This window comes from Ovis canadensis, chromosome 3 (assembly GCF_042477335.2).
Source record: "Ovis canadensis isolate MfBH-ARS-UI-01 breed Bighorn chromosome 3, ARS-UI_OviCan_v2, whole genome shotgun sequence".
NCBI lineage: Eukaryota > Metazoa > Chordata > Mammalia > Artiodactyla > Bovidae > Ovis > Ovis canadensis.
The window spans coordinates 74,512,122-74,534,693 of NC_091247.1; the positions used below are offsets into that span (position 1 = coordinate 74,512,122).

General features: G+C 36.6%; 1 protein-coding gene across 9 annotated transcripts in view; it reads left to right on the forward strand.

Annotated features, from left to right (window-relative positions):
• Positions 1 to 22,572, forward strand: part of NRXN1 (neurexin 1) — a 1,213,874-nt gene that overhangs the window by 1,040,631 nt on the left and 150,671 nt on the right. For 5 of the 9 annotated variants that reach the window (XM_070292299.1, XM_069583363.1, XM_069583364.1 and 2 more), the window contains one exon: positions 21,133 to 21,222. The exons of the other annotated variants lie outside the window; for them this stretch is intronic. In XM_070292299.1, coding sequence (XP_070148400.1) covers positions 21,133 to 21,222 — 90 coding nt within the window. The remainder of the gene's footprint in view (positions 1 to 21,132; positions 21,223 to 22,572) is intronic. 9 annotated transcript variants of the gene reach the window in all.

Sequence of the window (22,572 nt, forward strand, 5' to 3'; positions counted from 1 at the left end):
TGAGAGTCAGACATGACTGAGGCAACTTAGCATGCACTTTACAATCCTAGTAACTAAAGCTGAGGGAGTAATTTAAAAAGGACAATCAGAACCACTTTCTTCCAGAATTCATAGGTTTTTCAGGGATATCTGACCTGCAACAAGAGGATGCTTTTGGGAGGAGGTTTAACATGGACCTAGTGTTAGGAGATACCCCATAGATTGACAGCTTGAGCTCCCATGAACTCTTGAGAGAATTTGTACACATTTCTGAATCTATCATGATAAAGGGAAATTAGCAGTGTCCACCTGGACAAGACTGATAACTGGAGCTAATTGTAAATTTCTGTTGAATTTTAATATATTCTGAGTGAATAAGCATTGATGAGCATAACTGTTTCATTTTCACGAAAATTTATATTCTTGATTGTAATTGAATTCTTACTCTGTTTCTGAGTTATACCTCCCCAAATCATCTTACCCTTTGACATTCCTAGCATGCTATTAATAGCATAGTTTATATTATTATTATATCAAAATCATCCTACTTGTCCCATCAAAGCACTGAATCCAATGGTAGGCACTAGTTTCCAGTAATCCTTTCAAAGATTCCCCAGTTTCCACCATTTTTCTCTCTGCGCTTGTATCATTTTAGTTATGTAACCTTTATAACAATTTTCCTATTATCAGCTATCATTGTTGTTTAGTGGCTAAGTCATGTCCAACTCTTTGTGACCCCATGGACTGCAGTAGGCTAGGTCTCTGCCCTCTACTGTCTCCAGGAGTTTGGTCAACATGTCCATTGAATGATGCTATCTAAACATCTCATCTTCTGCTGCCCTCTTCTTCTTTTGTTTTCAGTATTTCCCAGCATCAGGGTCTTTCCAATGAGTCAGCTCTTTGTATCAGGTGACCAAAGTATTGGGGCTTCAACTTCCGCATTAGTCCTTCCAATAAGATTCAGAGTTGATTTCCTTTAAGATTGACCTGGTTTGATCTCTTTCAAGTCCAGGAGACTCTCAAGAGTCTTTTCTAGCACCACAGTTTGAAAGCATTAATTCTTATGGCACTCAGCCTTCTTTATAGTCCAACTCTCATATCTGTACATGACTACTGGAAAATCCATAGCTTTAACTATATGAACATTTGTCAGCAAACTGATGTCGCTGCTTTTTAATACACTGTCTAGGTTTATCACAGGTTTCCTTCCAAAGAGCAAATGTTGTTCATTTCACAGCTGCAATCACTGTCCGCAGTGATTTTGGAGCCCAGGAAATTAAAATCTGTCACTGCTTTCACTTTTTCTCCATTTGCCGTGAAGTGATGGGACTGGATGCCATGATCTTATTTTTTTGAATGTTGAGTTTTAAGCCAGCTTTTTCACTCTCCTCTTTCACCCTCATCAAGAGGCTCTTTAGTTCTTTATTTTCTGTCATTAGAGTGATATCATCTGCATATCTGAGGTTGCTGATATTTCTCCCAGCAATCATGGTTCCAGCTTGTGATTCATCCGGCCCAGCATTTCGCATGATGTACTCTGCATAGAAATTAAATAAGCAGAGTGACAATATAGGGCCTTAACATACTCCTTTCCGAATTTAGAACCAGTCAATTCGTCCATGTCTGATTCTTACTGCTGCTTCTTGACCCACATACAGGTTTCTCAGGAGACAGGGGGTCTGTCTCCTGTAAAGTGGTCTGATACTCCCATCTCTTTAAGAATTTTTTCACAGTTTGTTGTGATTCACACATTCAAAGGCTTTAGCATAGTCAGTGAAGAAGTAGACATTTTTCTGGAACTCCCTTGCTTTCTGCATGATCCAATGAATGTTGGCAGTTTAATCACTGGTTCCTCTGCCTCTTCAAAACCCAGCCTGTACATTCGGAAGTTCTCAGTTCATGTACTGCTAAGCTTGAGAAATTTTGCGCATAACCCTGTGAGCATGTGAAATGAGCACAACTGTATGGTAGTTTGAATATTTTTTGGCATTACTCTTTTGGGATTAGAATGAAAATTGACCTTTTCCAGTCTTGTGGCCACTGCTGAGTTTTCCAAGTTTGCTAACATATTGAGTGCAGCACAGCATCCTCTTTTAGTATTTTAAATAGCTCAGCTGGAATTTCATTACCTCCATTAGCTTTGCTCATAGTAAAGCTTCCTAAGGCACACTTGACTTCACACTCCAGGATTTCTGGCTCTAGGTGAGCAACCACAACACTATGGTTATCCAAGCCTCTAAAACCTTTTTCACATATTTCTTTTGTATATTATTGCCACCTCTTCTTAATCTCTTTTCCTCTTTTAGATCCTCATCATTTCTGTCCTTTATTATGCATGAAATGCATGAAACGTTCCCTTGATATCTCCAATTTTCTTGAAGAGATCTCTAGTCTTTCTCAGTCTATTGTTTTCCTCTATTCCTTTGCAGTATTCACTTCAGAAAGCTTTCTTATCTCTTTGGATAAGAGATTCTCTGGAACTCTGCGTTCATTTGGGTGTATTTTTCCTTCTCCTTTGCCTTTCACTTTTCTTCTTTCCTCAGCTATTTATAAAGACTCCTCAGACAACCACTTTGCCTTCTTGAATTTCTTTTTCTTTGGGAAGATTTTGATCACTACCTCTTGTACAATGTTGCAAACTTCCATCCATAGTTCTTCAGGCACTCTGCCTACCAGATCTAATGCCTTGAACCTATTTGTCACCTCCACTGTATAAGGATTTTGATTTAGGTCATACCTGACCTTACTTTTACTACCAGACATTTCCACAACTGAGCGTCATTTCCACTTTGGCTCAGCCACCTCATTCTCTCTGGAGCTACTGGTAATTGCCCTCAACTTTCCCCCAGTAGCGTATTGGACCAACCTCGGGGCTCATCTTCCAGTGTCATATCTTTTTGCCTTTTCACACTGCCTCTGGGGTTCTCCAGGCAAGAGTACTGGAGTGGGTTGCCGTTCCTCCTCCAGTGGACCACACTTTGTCAGAACTCTTCACTATGACCCATCCATCTTGGGTGGCCCTGTGAAGCATGGCTCATAGCTGCATTGAATTACACAAGCCCCTTTGTCATGACAAGGCTGTGATACATGAAGGGGAGTATCAGCTACAGACTATATTCATTCTGTTAACCCATTCGGTATATAGCCTAGATGCTTCTCTTGCTTAAATTACTTTGATATATATCTCTTCCTGCTCCTCAATTCTTCAGTGACTCCCAAAGTAGACTACAGAAGGGGTAGAATTTGTGGGGATGAAGAGTTGTGCGGGGGTGATTGAGTCACTAAATCATGTCTGACTCTTATGACCCCTTGGATGATAGCCTGCCAGGCTCCTCTATCCATGGGATTTCCCAGGCAAAAATATTGGAATAAGTTGCCATTTCCTTCTGCAGGGGATATTCCCAACCCAGGCCTCCTGAATTGTAGGAGGATTCTTTACCAACTGAGCCAACAGGGATGCTGTGAAGAGAGCGATGTAGTAGAATCAAATGTCTTTCTCTCAGGTCTGATATTTTCCACTTTGGAATCTTATTTTTCATATTTTATTTTTTGTTTTTATATATTAGACTTTTTTAAAATATGATTTTTCCAATTTACATTTTTCTAAGTAGCATTCATAATGTTAACCAATTTCTTACCTTTGCAATAGGAAACCAAAGATTATAGCTGTTTGTTTTTTGCTCTATTTGTAATTTCAGTTTCATGGTTTGAACTTGACTGTTATTTGTCTATATTGAATATACCTAAAAGCCATTTATTAGAAAAACTAAGTTTAATGATTGATTACATCTAGAGTATTTTAATGTATAGCCAAACCAAAACAAATCCAAACATTAAGGTCTATTGTATTTGCTCATAATGTGTGATAATATTCTTTGTTTACTTTTTCATTTCCCTTAAAAAGTAAATAACATAAACAATAGTAGTTTTATGAGATAATTTACTCCCACTCTTAATGAACCACGGTACCTTTCTTATTCTCTAATTCTCTTGTGCTCAAGAGACCAATCTCTCAAAGTTATCAAACCCAAACTGAACAGGTTGAGAATTGGACCAGATTCCACTTTTAAAGTTTGTTTCATTCCTACAGGTCTGTGATTCCATGCAGTCTGTGAAAGCAATAATAGCCATCATAGAGTTAACAGTGCCTGTGTACCAGAACCTGTACTCAGGTGTTTTCAGTCAGTTCAGTTCAGTTGCTCAGTCGTGTCTGACTCTTTGCCTCCCCATAGACTGCAGCATGCCAGGCCTCCCTGTCCATCATCAACTCCTGGAATTTACTCAAACTCATGTCCATTGAGTCGGTGATGCCATCCAACCATCTCATCCTCTGTTGTCCCCTTTTCTTCTCGCCTTCAATCTTTCCCAGCATCAGGGTCTTTTCAAATGAGTCAGCGCTTCGTATCAAGTGGCCAAAGTATTGGAGTTTCAGCTTCAGCGTCAGTCCTTCCAATGAACATTCAGGACTGACTTCCTTTAGGATGGACTGGTTTAATTTCCTTGCAGTCCAAGGGACTCTCAAGAGTCTTCTCCAACATCACAGTTCAAATGCATCAATTCTTCAGCGCTCAGCTTTCTTTATAGTCCAACTCTCACATCCATACATGACTATTGGGAAAACCATAGCCTTGACTAGACAGACCTTCATTCTTACAAATAATCTTGCAATTTATCCCCATTTTACAGACTTGATGACACTTGGAATGTTAACATGTCTTTGAGTTGAGTACATTACTGAGAGTTGAACCTGAGATTTTTTAATCCTCATAAAATCAAATAGATTTGATTATCTCTTTCCACAAATGTTAATAGCCCTATAGTTTAAATATATAAAAAAATCAAGATTTCACAGATTTGAAACTGGAAACTTTCTTGGAGCTATATAAAGGAGACTTTTCTTTTTCTGTGAGAAATGTGTAAGCTACACGTGCTATAATTTTCACCTATGTTATTGTGACCAACGTCAAGTGTTTAAAAAGCTGTGTATTCTTGATAGTATGCGCTGTTGTGACCCTTTCCTTAGTCATGAGATAAAATTTCTTTGTCATCACATAAAAAGTGTGGCAACCTAAAATCTTTGTTTTAGAGTCTAGTCAAAAAAGTATCTCTGGCTATGCATGTCATTAGTGACAGGCTTGGGACCTTTACCCTTGCTTTTTTTAGCATACCACACTGCCAGCTAAAGAGCAAAACATATTTGCATAGACCTCTTTTGGCATCAACTTTATTAAATACCAAGTTATTACAACATATAGTGCAGCATATCTGTAATTTTGTCTATTTTTTGATATAATATTGAACATACAATGCACTCACTTATGTCTGAGAGCTTATATGTGATGTTTCTCCTCAGAATGCCCAAGAAATTCTTAAAAAAGATTAGTAGTCCCATGACTTTTTTGACTCCCAGTTTTGCTATCGAAACTAGAACTGTTGTGTCCCTGCAAATAGTTAGCAGAATCATTATGTCAAATTTCATAAAGGGAATTGACTTCATATATAAACCAACTATTTCTTGTTTTCCCAATGTATTAATTAGAAAAGCAATCACTGCTATGGCTACTTATTTTCCCTCTTGAAAAGCAAGATTGGGAGAGAATGGAGACTAGAATCACTAAACTTGTATTAGAATGGAAAATGGAATCAATAAGTAAGTTTCCCCTCTTAATGGGGAAGAGGCTGGGAGCATGAGATAGGCCTGATAGATCCCCAGGTGGAGAGATTTGGTACGGCGAAGGGCAAAGGATAGTTGAAGAGAAAAGTGCCTGGGAGGGTACAGTTCATTCATTTATCTAGTAACTCATTCAAAACATTCCTTTAATACCTCCCATGTGCCTGGTACTCTGCAGGGAATACAGAGGTGACCAGAAACAGACGCAGTTCTTCTCATGAGTTTACAGTTTGTTGGAGAGAACACATTATTTCAAATACCCCCTCCACATAAAGAGTAGAGAATAAACTGGTGGGGGCCAGAATGAATGTCTAGTGCTAAAGTAGCAGGTGCTACAGCAGTCCGGATGTTGGTTGGACTAGAGCATGGGGAGTGGAGAGAGAAAGACACTGATGTTGAGAATGAAGGTATGGCTCTTCTTCAGACTCCAGGCACGTTAGAAGAAAGCAGAAGTCAAGGTCAGTGGCAATGCTTTTCTGCTCGCTTCTACCAAGCATTTTCCCAAATCGAAAGCAGATGGAAAGGTATATTGCAGTCTGACTCTATAGGTAAAAATGGTGATGGAAAGTCCAGTTTCTCAGGAAATAGGAGGAACCTTGAGATGATATTACGATGGGCTTCCTTGGTGGCTCAGTGGTAGAGAATCTGCCTGCAATGCAAGAGATGTGAGTTCAGTCCCTCAGTTGGGAAGATCCCCTGGCAGAGGAAATGGCAACCCACTCCAGTATTCTTGCCTGGAAAATCCCATGGATGGTAGGGTCACAAAGAGTCTGACACAACTGAAGCTACTGAGTATGCAAGTCTTTCTGTTTTAGCTCCAATGAGTATAGTTAGTTATCCATTTAAGGCCTTCTACTGTCCCTGAGAACTTTCAGCAGAGGACCTCACCCTATGGCAGGGGTACTTCACAGATGTTTGAAATTGGCCCTGGCTCATTCTTTAGTGACAAGCCCTAAAAGAGAATGAGAATAGAGTAAGATATCCATCCAGTTTTGATTATATGATAAATATTTCAAGTTAACAGTTAAAGTTGCTATTTTTTTGTTGGTGGTGGTATGGCTATTTGGCAACTCCCAAAAAACTAATTACTGCCTCACAGAATCATTTTTGTGTTTATTTTAAAAGCCTCCTCAGGCAGTTTCTAAGAATAGAAATTTGTATGAGTAATATAGGCTATGTCCTCTGGGACTTAGAATTGATTTACAGTTTTGAAAGTGGGCACAATAAACATTTGGTGATCTCAAAATATTTGCCAATTTGAAGAAAACCAGTATATTTCAATAAAAGAATCTTACCTTATTGAACCATTAATATTAGCAGAGATTTATTTTGTGCAGTAAAATGCATTAGAAGTTGAATGCCAACACTACATTTTTAATAGTACTGCAGTGGTCTATGCTCATGAAGCTATAGGAGTCACAAACTAAAGAAAATGGTTTTCAAATAAATTTTTTAATTTGAAAAATTTTATTTAACTATATGAAAGGTTAAATAGTTCCATTTGTAAAAGTTGTTCTATATACCATGCACAAGCATACGCACTCAGTCGTGTCTGACTCTTTGCAACCGCATGGACTGTAGCCCTTCAGGCTCCTCTGTTCATGGAATTTTCCAGGCAAGAATATTAAGTGGGTTGCCATTCCCTACTCCAGGGGATCTTCCCTATCCAAGGATCAAACTCACATCTCTCGCCTCTGCTACATTGGCAGGCAGATTCTTTTCTGCTGTGCCACCTGGGAAGCCCCAAAACATATATATACCTCATGCTAAAGTCAATTTCATCATTATCTTTGAACCTAACGCAATATGTAAACTGGTAGACTTTGTTTGGTAACTATGCTTAAGTACCAGAATTGTGTTGCAGAATATTATGATATGCAGCAAATCCAAAAAAAAGGACAAGTTAAATTATTTAATCAAAATTAGAAATTAAAATGGATATGATTTTTCAAGTACTTTATTAAATTGCAAATCTAGCCTTTTTGGCAATTAGTGGCAAAATACAGTCACATCTGCTTAACATTAAAGGTCTTTGAATAAGCCAACAATATATGATTTTAAATCATGCCTAGGTTACTTTGCTAGGGCCACCATAACAAAATACCACCGACTGGGTGGCTCACACAGCAGAAACTTATTTTCTCACAGTTCTGGAGAATAAAAGTCAAGGTCCCCATGTTAGCAGGGTTGATTCCCTCTGAAGCTTGTCTCCTTGGACTGAAAATAGCTGCCTTTTCTCTCAGTTTTCCCATGGTCCTTTCTCTCTGTGCACATGCAGAGGCATGTGCAGAGGTGTCTTTTTGTGTCTTCTTATAAGGACACCAGCTAGATTGAATTAGTGCTTATTAAAAAGGAATCAATTTAATCACAACTTTAAAAGCGCTATCTCTGAATACAGTCAGGTTCTGAGGTACTGGGCATTAGGGCTTCAACATGAATTTTGGGGGAACACAAGTCATAACAGTTTGGAAGCATTTGGAGGGTTCTTGTGTGGAGGATAACTACAAACTGTTGATTTCCACTGAAGTTACTGCAAGTTGCCAGTTAGATTTCAAAGACTTTAGGAAAAAAATTTAATGGTCAGAGTTGTATGGCCCCACTAGTTTAGCCCTATCCTTAAAGATGACATGGTGTAACTACAGAGGAGCTGGGTTGTAGAATGACATAGAGGAACATGTGAGTGGATCAGTTCCAGCTGTGCTTACTAATAGAGCATCAGCTTAAACTTTGTTGGATGATTTTATACTTTTGTTCGTCTCTCCATTCAGTTATCTGTGAATCCACTAGAAGTCACAGTTGACTTAAGTTTAAAGGGGAATACTGAGGGCAGTGGAGAAATTCATGGTCCTATTTGAAGTGATGCAACGAAACTACTCTGCCTACTACATCCTGTGGTATGCCTGGATCTCAGTGAGTGATCTTCACCCACACCGGGAGTTAGACTTGGGCCACTACTGGAGATTTTCAACTGTGTTCTTATCAGATTTTATTGGATGGGAAGTTTCATGAGGATGTTTCCTGAACCAGAAATACCCTCCCAAAGTACAGTTCCCTAGATCACAGGTGTTTGAGATACCAGAGAAAAGGTTTTACTTTTAGCTAAATTTGGGACAAAGAGGTTTGCAAAGAGCACCAATTGATTTGAAGAAGTGCTTTAGATTCCCTCTTAAAATTGTCCTCTCATTTCTCTAGTGCTAAGCATTTAAAACAAAGAGGAGGTAAACCTCTTCTCTTTTCAAATGTCATATTATACTCTCTCTCCTAGTCTCTTACCCACTTTTTATAAAGTCGAAATCTCCTAAAATCTAATCTCTGTCAGCCTTTCTCCTCTTGAAATGGCTGTCAGAGCAGTGACATGCTTTGGTGGGTGGTTAGAAAGAAGCAAGACGACTGTCTACATGGTGAGAGATGTGTGTGTCTGTTCAGCTGAAAGAAGAAAGAAGACAAGTTTATAACATTAAAAAATCAGAAAAAATGTAATGGCTTAATTATAAAGGTCTCTCTGTAGGATGATTAAAAGTCTTCTTACATTTCCCAAAGCACTATGAGATAGTTAAAAAAAAAAAAAAAAGGAGGAAGAAAAGAAAAATCCTTGCCAATTCAAAGATTTCATACACTTCAAAGAAATTTTCAGTATTAGAAACATTGATGATATTTTGTTTTTAATGGCTCTAAAATTAAATGCATCATAAAACCCACAGATAGCATGCTTTAACAGATGGCATAATGCATGTCTTCCTGGTTCTACCTTAAACTTGGGGGTGTCAGTCATTAGTGTTGAAGATGTCTTGGGGGCCTCACTGTCCACTGACCTCATGTTACAGATAGCAGGACTAAGTTGCTTTAGACCACACAGTATCCAATTCTGTTTATAGTTTCTGTGACCCTTCTTTGCCACAAGCATTTTGGGGGGAGAGGAGGAAGAAGAGTTAAAGACATTCTATTTGTAGTACATCTCTTAGAAGTGTTAATACACAGATTAAAATGTCATTTAGAGACCTCAGCGATATCAAATGTTTTCTTACTCCAGGAGCATCTTCATTACTACACTGCTGCACAGAACAGATGGTGGACCCTTAAACTGTATTTTCCCTTTGACCTCATTTCAGTTTTTCCCACTGGCTTACAGGTAGTCATGCATAAACCTCTGAGAAAGGAGCTGACATTGCTTGAGAGAAAAATGCAGGGATTTTGACAAAGCACCTATGGGGTTCAGGACATCACTTATAATAAGTCTAGTTCCTTGGCCTTTATTTGTCCTAGGAAAGAAAAACAGATTTGTTTTCTACTCTTTTCATACCTACCTCAGCTACCTTCCTGAGCTCAGATGGGTGAGAAACAATTTCCATGATCTTTATATTTCTAGATATGTCATATTAAGCAGATTTTACCAGATGACAAATAATGACACGATCACAATGTAATAGTTAATATTTAGTGGTTATCTGTGCAAGGCACTGTGCTAAGAGATTTATACATGTTGTAAATATCATGTCGCTTATTCTTATAAACACTTATTTTACAGATAACAAAACTGTTATTCAGAGGTGTTATGCTCCTGGTTCAGAGTCACCCAGCTAGTTAATAGTAAAGCCAGGATTTGAACGCAGGCATTAGAGTTCAATATCTTAAATACCAAGAATTCTCGTTCTACAATGAATCTGATCACACTGGCACTTTTTTCTAAGAAATAATTTCTGACAACCAAAACAAAATTTTATTGAGGGAAAGTTATTAGGGTTTTTAGTTCAAATTCACAGTGTTCTATTTGCCTACAAAAGAAAAAAGATTATTTTATTTAAGGGGTTTTATATTTTATGAAATTGAAGAGGCTGGCATTGATCCAACAGCTATATCTTAGCCTATCCTCTGCACTTGCAGGGCATTTAATCTTAAATAATTTGTGTACAGTAGAGACACCTCATCTTTCTAAATGAAGAAAAAAAAAAAAAAACTCCCTGCATTCTAATTACTTTTAGAAGAGAGAGATTGAAGTCCATTGAAAACAGTTAGAATGCAGTAGAAATCAGACATATTTTTTTTTTCACTAGAGGATAAGGAACTTTCTCAATATTATTGGCAAGCTATATCAGACCATCTTTGAGACATTTACTTATTTCCTCTCCCACAGACCAGTCTAAATACTAAGAAGAATAGAGTAAAAGTCAAGGCTGATATGAGAAAGTAGAAAATCCATCTGTACACGTACTTCTCTGATTTTCAGAAATAAATAACTGGGAAAAGAAGGATGAGAGAGTATATATGTAAGTTCTTATTAGGGTGGATAAGCTTAAATGTTGACATTACGATTTAGAAACGGCATAAGGTTCTCATATCTGGGAAAATTGCAAAATGCTATTTATAAGGTAATGTGGAGATGTTCTCACATTTTATTTTTCTTATTCTCTCCATTGAGTAATATCCATCAGTGGCCCTGTCTGTTTCAACACAGCTAGCACAAAAGAACTCTTTAGTATGCGTGATAACAGAGTATGACCCTTAATTTATCAGAGTATGTTCTGTATTTTCTTATCTGCTTCTCCCTGATGCTTTCATTTCTTTTTTTTTTTTTTCCACTGCTGGTTTTCGATATGATACTCCAGTTGTTTTTATGTTTTTGTTTTTGTATTAGGAATCCAACATCCTAGAAGGCTTAGGGAAGAACCTATAAATCACTGTTCATTACACATAGGCAATGAGACCCAAAGTTCACAAGCTTGCCTTTATTTCTAAATCTTTGGATGGAACAATATCTGAAGTAAAATTTTTGAATGTAAGTAGCTAGTAGGAACATATGCTCATAAAAATCTTTGTATAAAGGCACACTAGATATCTTAATGTATTTCCACATAACAAAGGGACATGAAGGGAGAAATTTCTTAAGCCAGTTAGAAATGCACTAAGCTTCTAATTTCTTCCCCAAAGCACTGTTAAAGCCTGCATAGATAGCTTGTGGTTTTCTGTGTTCAGCATAACAGCAGTCTCACATGAAGATATTATTTAACTGGATACAAAGGCCTGCTGTTTTGCAGAAGGGACTGGGGTGCCCTGTGAGGCATTAGTCATGAACAGAGTATTTCCCTCCTTGAGCAGCCTGTTCTTTCTTCAGCTGTGTAAGTGGGCTGACTGGCAGGGCACTTGAGTGTGCCACCCTCCCTTGCTATAACATTGTGTTAAGATACTACATTTAATTTGTAGAAAATGCTTCTTTTTAAAGAAATAGTAGGGGCAAAATTGCAGTGTTTATAAATTTATCAATAATATTCAATTAAATTTTGGAAAAGATCACTCATCATCCCTCCATCCTAACACAAATATTTTCATTTCTGCATATTACCCTCAAATTCTTGCCAACTGACATAGTGTTTTACTTAATAGTCCTAATATTATGTGTGTGACACGTAGTTTAGTTACAAGCATACATCCTGGCGTTTGGGCTTCCCTGGTGGCTCAGATAGTAAAGAATCTGCCTGTAATGTAAGAAACCTGGGTTCACTCCCTGGGTCATGAAGATCCCCTGGAGAAGGGAATGGATACCCTCTCCAATATGCATCAGATGTCTTTAAAACCACATCATGGCAAACCGAGATGACCAACACTCAGAAAAACAACTGCTGTAGGATGTTCATTTTGAAAAACCTGAATATTCATTGGAGTACTGATGCTGAAGCTGAAGCTCCAATACTTTGGCCACCTGGTGCAAAGAACTGACTCATTGGAAAAGAGCCTGCTGGGAAAGATTGAGGGCAGGAGGAGAAGGGGGTGACAGAGGATGAGATGGTTGGATGGCATCACCGACTCAATGGACATGGGTTTGAGCAAACTTAGCAACTGAACAGCAACAACAACAAATCCTGAGGTCGGAACCTGATTACTCTCAGTTATTTGTCCAGTAGTGCTGTGAATCTGCGTGAATTTTTAATTTTTTTAATTGACATAGTAGTGTATAGTTGATTTTCGATGTTGTGTTAGTTTCTGCTGTATAGCAAAGTGATTTAGTTATAAGAGACCCTGATGCTGGGAGGGATTAGGGGCAGGAGGAGAAGGGGACGACAGAGGATGAGATGGCTGGAGGGTGTCACCGACTCGATGGACATGAGTTTGAGTGAACTCCGGGAGTTGGGTATGGACAGGGAGGCCTGGTGTGCTGCAATTCATAGGGTCGCAAAGGGTCAGATACAACTGAGCGACTGAACTGAACATTATGTGTGTTACATGTTTCACTTTGCATGACAGAAGTATTTTAAGCACTTTATTCATATCTGTAATTATTTTGAGTCAAAATATATTGTTAGAGAATGTATCAATTATAAAATAGATGTAGGAGTGTAGAGCTTTGTGAAGTTACAGAGAATTACTTATCAACCTTTTGAAGATTACTATCCACATTACAATGCGTTTTTTATCTGGCTGCAATTTCAGTAAGATTTAGATTATTTGCAATCCAGGTAAAATCCATTGTGTTCTGTCACACCTTCTTTGTTCTAATCCACTTTCTTCTGTGAACTTCTGTGGCAACTACAATTCAAATGGTAGTTTATTGTCTATGTATACGAAGTCATGTATTATGTTGAATTTCCGTCTAACTTTCTTAATTAGGCCCTTGACTCTCCAGCCAAAGTCTAAGCGCATATGCCTGACACAGTACTTTGAGTACACGGTCAGTGCTTGCATGTTGACTTCATTGAATCAGATTGCTTTCCTAATGTCTACCTAAGCTATGCTAAAGAAACAAAGGATTTGACTATTGAAACCAGAAAAGGAAAGTAAAGACGTTTGGGGACATAAGAGATGTCTCGGAAGAGTAGTCATGGATCCATGACATCGACGAGTGGTATGAGACCAGAGATAAGAGATGGACACGAAGGAAAAACAAAAGCATTATGAAATCCAAGCATAAAGTGAATTTATCATAAATATTTATTTATCATAAATTATATGGTACTTTATATTATATATAAATTATGATAAATAATAAATAAAATCAAAAGGAGAAATAAGTTGGCCAGACTCAGATGTGTCTGTATGTGTGTGTGTTTGTGTTGGAATGAGTGGGGTTGCTGAGGTGTACACAGAGACGCAGGAAATTTGCAAAGCAAGGTGAATGGCATCAGAGGATTAGCTTGTTTGTAGAAGTTGAAAGAAGTCCAGTGACTAGAATTTAGAGTTAGAAATACATGGTTTCAAGATGAAACTGGAGAAGTCAGAAGCCAAAGGATGTATAGGTTTGTTATGTACCCAACAAAAATCATCGCAAATTATATAATACACAGGACAAATATTTTCATTAGAACATCTACATTTTTTTAAACAACTTTGTCCCTTCAGGAGTGTCAATTATGTTCAAAATCTACTTATTTGGAATATTACTAGCTAAATTAGGTACTACTATATTGTATGATTTGTATAACTACTAGTACAGCATTTAGTTAGAAATTATATGATAATTCTGCTTTTAACGCCTGAGTAGTTTTTCAAAATTATGTTAAATTTTTACTTTGTTTTGTGGGTCTAGGCATATCCAAATCCCATGTTCTCAATTATCTAAAAGTTGACTCCTTAGCTTCTCTGGAATATATATAGCTTTTAGGAACCCTTTTGTGTTTCCTTTCCTGGTGTTTAAAAGAGCAGGAATTAAGAAGCCTTCAAAAGAAGCAAGTATCTTTGTTTTCACTTTCTTATTATTTTGAGCAAATGTTGGGTTCATAGTGTTGCTTTCCCTTATTGTTTTCCACGTATATTACTATGTCATATCAAAAACTGCCACTTTTATTTCCAAGGAGAAATTACACATCAGGGGAGATCTATGAAAATAAGAGTAGAAAAACATGTTAGCAAAGTTCATATAGCTTGTCTGTCCTCACCAATAGTCATAAAAATATGATTACAATTTTATTCTCTTTGTTTTCTGAGTCCCACCATGAAATTTAACTCCAAGTCAAGGATTTGAGTTTTATTACTCCTTGCTGCTGCTTACCTTGATTCTTTGAAATTACTCTTGTTTCCTTGACATCTGCTGATTTATAAAAAATAAATAAATAAATACACTATACTGTGACCAAATATTATTGGTTAGATGAGAAAGTAAAACTATCCAGAATTCAATCAAAATTGAGGATGCTACCCTCTTAAGTCTGAATGATCAGATTTTCCTTTCTATTCTTCACCTGTGGAACCTTGTTTGAAATGCCCCATTATACATAGCTTGTTGTTTTCTAGTCTCTAAGTCACGTCTGACGGTTTTGCAACCCTGTGGACCATAGTCCACCAGGCTCCCCTGTCCATGGGATTCTCCAGGTGAGAATGCTGGAGTGGGTTGCCATTTTCTTCTCCAGGGAGTCTTCCCGACACAGGGATTGAACCCGCATCTCCTGCATTGACCGGCAAGTTCTTTACCACTGAGTCATAGTACCATAACCTAAATGGCCACATGGATTTGAGGTAGAACCTATCAGTTGGTGGTAGTGTTACTGCATGAAGACTTGTTGTTTAGTCACTAATCTGTGACCGACTCTTTTGCCACCCCATGGACTGTAGCCCAGTAGGCTCCTCTATCCATTGGTTTTCCCAGGAAAACCTGGGAAAATACTGGAGTGGTTTACCATTTCCTTCTCCAGGGGATCTTCCCCACCTGGGGATCAAATCTGTGTCTCCTGCATTGGCAGGCAGAGTTTTTTTTACAACTGAGCCACCAGGGAAAACCCACATGGGGCCTGCTTCCTGTCAAAAATACTGAATTCTAAAACTGATACAATGTTAGAAATCAATGATATTTCCATTTTTAAATTTATTAATTAAAAATTACCAAATCCTTCAATTTAAAGAAAAATAAACCAAAATTTTCATACTCTTTTATTGCTTAAAAATTACTTTAACAGAGACATACATGTTACTGGTGACATTTTCAGTGGAGGTACCAATTTTCACCCATATAAAATTAACTGAAGAATAAAAACAAATAAATCAAAAGGAAAACCTCATTCCACTTTTATTAGAGTAAAGGAAGTATGCAACTAAATTATTATCCTTTATGCAATGAGAAGTTCTGGTTCTATAAACCTAATTTATCTGCTCGATAGATTGCTGTAGTTGATTTGCATGTTTTTGAAAAAGTTGAAACTCTACTTGGACCATTTTTATTATTCCAAAATGAGAAAGTCTTACATAAGTGGGTCATTACTGCTTTATTCTCACCTTGGATTTAGGATACTTGAAGATGAAAATAGCTTCTCACGTTTGATTTGATTTGGATTTTCAGATACATTTTCTTTTTAAAAAATATCTCTATCAGTATAAACCTGCAACCGCTGACCATCCACAGAAAGCCCATGTAATATTTCTACATTCCAGCACACTTGGTATCAAATCTCAACACTTTCCAAAGAAAAGAAAAGGTCATCAGAAATGATATTTATCTTTGACCTTTCCTGATCAAATGGGTTGTTTTTATGTCCTTTATATTGTATGTGAAATTTAGAAGTATACCAAAATGTGGACAAGATTAAATAAAATTAACAATCACACAGAGTTACTGGATATGTTGCAAATAATATAGCACCATAAATTTGTAAAGGAATAAAATGAATTTAAGGCAATATCTTAGAATGCTGCTGCTAAGTTGCTACAGTCCAACTCTGTGTGTCCCTATGGACTGCAGCCCACTAGGCTCCTCTGTCCATGAGATTCTCCAGTCAAGAATACTGGAATGGGTTGCCATTTCCTTCTCCAGGGCATCTTCCCAACCCAGGGATCAAACCTAGGTCTCTTAACATTTTACCTGCATTGGCAGGCAGGTTCTTTACCACTAACGCCACCTGAGAAGCCCAGTGTCTTAGAATAATATACCAAATTTATAACTTTTAATGTTCCGCTTGTTAATGAAAATCATGAGATAGACACAAAATGTGGGCTTATTCCTGGCAAACTTAAGGAATCTGAGCTATTTCTTACCCACTACTAGAAGGAGTTTGGGAATCATCTGTTAGAAGGATATTGTCACTCTACTATAATTAGATGTGTTTTTGTCGATAATGTATTAGACATGTGTTTGAGCAAGCTCTGGGAGTTGGTGATGGACAGGGAAGCCTGGCAGGCTGCAGTCCATGGGGTCACAAAGAATTGGACATGATTGAACAACTGAACTGAATGTATTTATATATTTTTTTGAAGAAAAGACATTAATTTTTTATTCTAGTAGAAGAACAAAGAATTTAGAGAATAAAGTCAACATATAATGAAGTAAGCACCATCTAATTTTCTATCCATTACACCAGGAAGAGTCTGTCCTTGGAAGGCAGGAGGAGAAGGGGATGACAGTATGAGATGGTTGGATGACGTCACCAATTGAGTGGACATGAGTTTGAGCAAACTCTGGGAGACAGTGAAGGACAAGGAAGCCTGGTGTGCTGCAGTCCTTGGGGCCGCAAAGAGTCAGATATGACTTAGTGACTGAGCAGCAATAAACTGGATTTCAAAATCAAATATTCCAATTTAAAAATTATTATCAACTAGAAGGCATCTGAAATGTGGGGGTTATAGGATTATATGACCCCATTTGTATGGCTATCTTTCTTTCTTTTTTTTTTTTTTTTGCAGGAATATTTTTAATTTTATTTTATTTTATTTTATTTTTATTTTATTTTTTTATTTTATTTTCTTTTTAATTTTAAAATCTTTAATTCTTACATGCGTTCCCAAACATGACCCCCCCTCCCACCTCCCTCCCCACAACATCTCTCTGGGTCATCCCCATGCACCAGCCCCAAGCATGCTGCACCCTACGTCAGACATGGACTGGCGATTCAATTCTTACATGATAGTATACATGTTAGAATTCCCATTCTCCCAAATCATCCCACCCTCTCCCTCTCCCTCTGAGTCCAAAAGTCCATTATACACATCTGTGTCTTTTTTCCTGTCTTGCATACAGGGTCGTCATTGCCATCTTCCTAAATTCCATATATATGTGTTAGTATATGGCTATCTTTCTTAAATATTATCGTGTCATTTTATACCTATCTCTGCTGCCTACTCTAATTTTTTCTTCTTGTTAGATTACCTCTTTGCTATTCAATGGGAATTCAGTGGTTTTTTGTTTGTTTGTGTTTTAAGCTGAGTCTCATCAAGAATCTTCAAAAGCTATTGCTGATTTAAATTGTGCTATAGCAATCACGTTAATTGTTCTGTGGGTGCCAGTTAAAGGTATGGGGCAAACTGTGTGTTTGTATGCATGTGTATGTATGTATTCTTGTGTTTTTATGCACTCTTTTCAGTATCATTGGAAAGCCATCTATTTCCTCCATCTGTATTATGTAAGACTTTTCTCTCTACTTGGAGTGTGTGTGTGTGTTTGTGTGTGTTTGTGTGTGTGTGTGTGTGTGTTTGTGTGTGTGCTCAGTCATGTCCAACTCTTTGCAATACTATGTACTGTAACCTGGCCGGGCTCATCTGTCCATGGGATTTTCCAAGCAAGAATACTGGACTGGGTTGCCATTTCCTCTAGGGGATCTTCTCGACCCAGGGATCAAGCCCACATCTCCTGTATCTCCTGCATTAGCAGGTGGATTCTTTACCACTGAGCCACCTGGGAGGGTTTCTCTCTACTTTCCCTACTAATGATAACTATGATTATCTACTTTGTGGTACAGGGCAGTTATTATTAAAAAATAATGAACTGATTGACTAAATGGATGTTCAAATCATTAAAGACCTAAAATTATAATTGAAATGTTTCCTTTGAAAAGTACAAAGAGAAACTTAGCTACATGCAGTCTATCCTCTGGGCACAAGTGTTTGCTTTCTTGTGAATGTTGTTAGCCTGTGAAGATGAGATAATGGTGCCACAGAAGCTATCTGAATTTAAAACAAGATTTCCTTTATTACTTCATTCTACAAATATTGCTTCAGAGTTCATATGATAGGTATTGTGCACATACTGAAAACACAACAGTAAGCACTACAAGTAATACCTGACCTCATGGAATTTCAGAGTTCAGAGAGAACATTTATTGAATGTGCAATTACAAGGTTAGCTCTTGTTTCTATAGGGCACATATCAAGTGCAGGGAAGGTATTTATTCAGGTGTCCTAATTTAACTTGAGAACGTCAGTGAAGACCTCCTGAGAACTAATGTTCCTGCCAAGAAGACTCCCTTAATGAGTCATGTTTGGCTAAGGAAAGATGAGAACGAGATGGGAGTGAGGGAAAGTCAAGTAGAGGAGAGTACAAGTGAAGAAGCCCAGAGGTGAAAGGAGGGCTTTAGAAGAATTGAAAGAAGTCTCAGTGTCCATGAGGATATGGAAAGAGGAGCGCACGGCAGTGACCACTCTGAGATGAGGTAGGGGAGGTAGGAAGAGACCAGATCATGAAAGTCGTCATAAACCTCATCATGTTGGTTGATATTTTATCCTAAAGGCAACAGGCAGGTTACAATGACAAGCAGCATGACTGGGTAGTAGCTGACAATGTGGAGATGGGTGGGACTGATTGCAGAGAGGATCCAGAGAGATCTATTAATATATTGTAGTAGTAACTGGCAAGAGGTGATTTGTAGTCTGGACTTGGGTGGTGTCTGAGGGAATATTAACTCATTTCTGATGATAGGAACACTCTAGCATGAAAACTTGGACAAAGAGCTACATAATTATAAAGTTGTCAGGAGAATTATACCAGTGTAAATTGGTATGCATGTTGGTCAACAAAGAAATCCATAGAGCAAAGATTATGTATTTTTGAAAATAGTTTATCAAATTATGTACATAATCATGTTCATTACATAAATCATATATAAGTCAAAAAACACATTCATCAATAAACGTGCTGCCATAAGACAACCAATATTAAACTTTAGTATATTTTCCCAAATATGTATATATATATATAGGCATACAAAAGAGAATGTAAATTGAACACACTTTTTGAAAATGAAGATATACTTGTAATTTAGGCTATATTATCCTTTCTAGAAATTTATCAATATACCAATATATGTTCCCATAGGAAAAAAATATTCTAACATTTTAATAACTTCATAATACAGAGAAATACATATGTGTTTTTGTTAAACTGTATATTTGATTCCATTTTGATATTTGTACTTTTCAGTTTAATTCTAATGTATGAAATATTTTCAGTCATATAAAACTTCAGAAGACAAATTGATAGAGTTTAAATGACAGTTCTTTTCTCTTTCTCTAAAAGTACGTGACCAATATCATGGTGGGTTTTTCTTTCGGTAAGTATAGTATATAATAAGACCAGCCCAAGAAAACACATTAATTAGTCTAAATGTAAGAAAATTTATATCTTTTATCTTCCCCAGTAAAATGCTCTAGTCTTTTCCTATGGGCAGTACTACCATTCATCCTTTCTTTCACCTCTGAGTTCCCATTTGAGCTATTACTAAAATTCCTTAGTGCAAGATTCGGTGTTAACTAATTTTCATAGAATAGAGAAACTTCTGGCAATATACACAACTGAGTGCTGAGATGGAAGCCTAGATTCTTCCTAAGTGCTTTATAGATCAAGAAAACAGTCACCTATTTGCAAGCATTATTCAAGGTCATTTTAAACTATGTTTTTATTAGAGTAATTTTTTGTTCAAAGTATCAAGGCTCCTACATAGTTTAGAGCTATGAATACAGAACCACTCTTGTGGCTTGTGTTTGTTCCTGAAGCTATCATGCCTTTTTTAGAATAGTTTAGTAAAAAGCAAATATTTGAGTATATAATTTTTTTCAAATGTTATACACCTCAGCATGTCAAGCTTTAAATAAATACACTTTATCCTTTAAATAAGAACACTCAAATAAAGTCACTTTTGTCAAAGCCTTTTCCTATCATAACATATTTGGATGATGCAAGATGTATTCCCTTATGATGTCCAAGTGGTTGACAAACCGATTTCTGTGGAATATATAAGAACTATTCGGACTTTGTGGTTTCCTTAAATGAGATGAATAAGAATTTCTCTTTTCTGAATAGGACATAAAGTATGCTAGGCCTATTTTAGATGCTTCAGTGTGCCAAAGATGGTATTAAGTTTGGTGTTCATAAATTACTAATCTGGAATAAGAGATTGAATGTATTTTGAAAACTTAAACCTGTTTCACCTGAACATGTTTAACTAGTTAATAAGAAACATCAAAAAGACAAAACCCTGAGATCAACGGTCATTTTTTTTGCAAAGCTATTATCTGCTGTTTAAATTGGTTGTTCGGGTCTGTCTATAACATAAGTTTTAATAACCTAGCTCAAATGCAGATTTCTAATTTTCAATTAACATAGGAATAATTTTGTTTGCTAAAATAAAATAAATGAATGAATGACAAGTCTGAAACATGAAATGTTCTAGGTAGAACTTTTTAAAATTCCAAATTTCAAAAAATCATGTGGCAACTGTATAGCTCAAGCTTTAAGTATTAACTTTTAACCTTTGACCTTACAGATTTTAACCAATGAAATGTCTCTTTAAACTTTAAAGGAAACAATGATAACGAGCGCCTGGCGATTGCTAGACAGCGAATTCCATATCGACTTGGTCGAGTAGTTGATGAATGGCTACTCGACAAAGGTAAAAAACATTGATTAAAACTTCAAATAAAAAAATAATTTGAACATAACCAAGTAGTACTTCATTGTAACACTAATAAACATAAAAAATAAATTTTCCGTAAAACTAAATTAAAAACAGATTTAAAACAGTAAAATGTAGATAGTAATATTTGCATTCCTTGTATAATACTTTCTATACATTTTTAGACGTACCAGCTGTTTAATAATCTTACCCTGTTAACTTAAGGTTAAAGGGACTGTTAAATATAATCCACTAACTCAATCTATGAAGGTACTCACAGCAAGCATTAACCCAAAATGATAAATCATTCGTAGATTATATTACATGTTCCAGCCTCTAAATTATTAACTAAAATATATGTAGTTCTGATATCTTTATTATGGTCCTGAAAAACAAACAAACAAACAAACAAAAACTCTTGGTTTAAACTCTAGGCATCTTAAATAGTGGGCAATATGGATTGCCAGTCAAAATGAAGTCCCTTTAACGTTTGCAACCTTCTAAGAGCATTTGGGAACAAGCCCTAATTAAAACTGAACTTAAAGTTGTGTGCATGCTTTTTATGAACAGAGAGCAATCTGCTAAAACTGGATACTCAATTTGATGATTTTGGTACTGTTGCTGAGGATTGCTGTTTAATGGAAATGTGCCATAATTTCTCCATCGGTTTGTGTATCATTCCTGAAGCCACTTTTTACATCTGAAGCTATGTGTTTTTTTTTTAATTTGTTTTGTTTTAATAGACTTGCTGAAAGCCAATCAGAAAAATCTTTTTGGATTTTTTGTTTCTTTGTTTTGTCTCTGACACACTCAGTGTAAACCATGTGTTTCTTTTCAGTGTATTTGCCAGAAAAGTAGAATAATTCAAATAACAATGGACTATTGCATTCAAAAAAATAAACATTTCTAAAGAAGAGCATATGGATACCTATGACCATTATGTGAATTATGAAATTTTTACCATAAATTTAAATTAGATTTCAGCTGCTATAGACTAGTTTCTGCCAGTTGTAATTTTAGAATGACAAATACTTGAAATGTTGGCTATCTTACATATTTTTAATTTATCAATTTAGATTTGAGATCTTGAGGTAAAAGAGAAAGTGATCCACTTGAAAATTGATTTATAATATATATCTTTGATTGGTCTTTTAGCAAAGGCACTACATTTACAATAAGTTGAGAATTTATTAGTATTTGCCAGTGATTATGCATTTCATGGACACCTCATTTATAAGCAATGAATTATGAGTCAAATGCCTCTCTTATAGTTTATTGCTCTCATTATCCACCCCATGAAAGATCTGTTTTATCATCCTTTATAGAATGTAGAGTTCACAATCAACA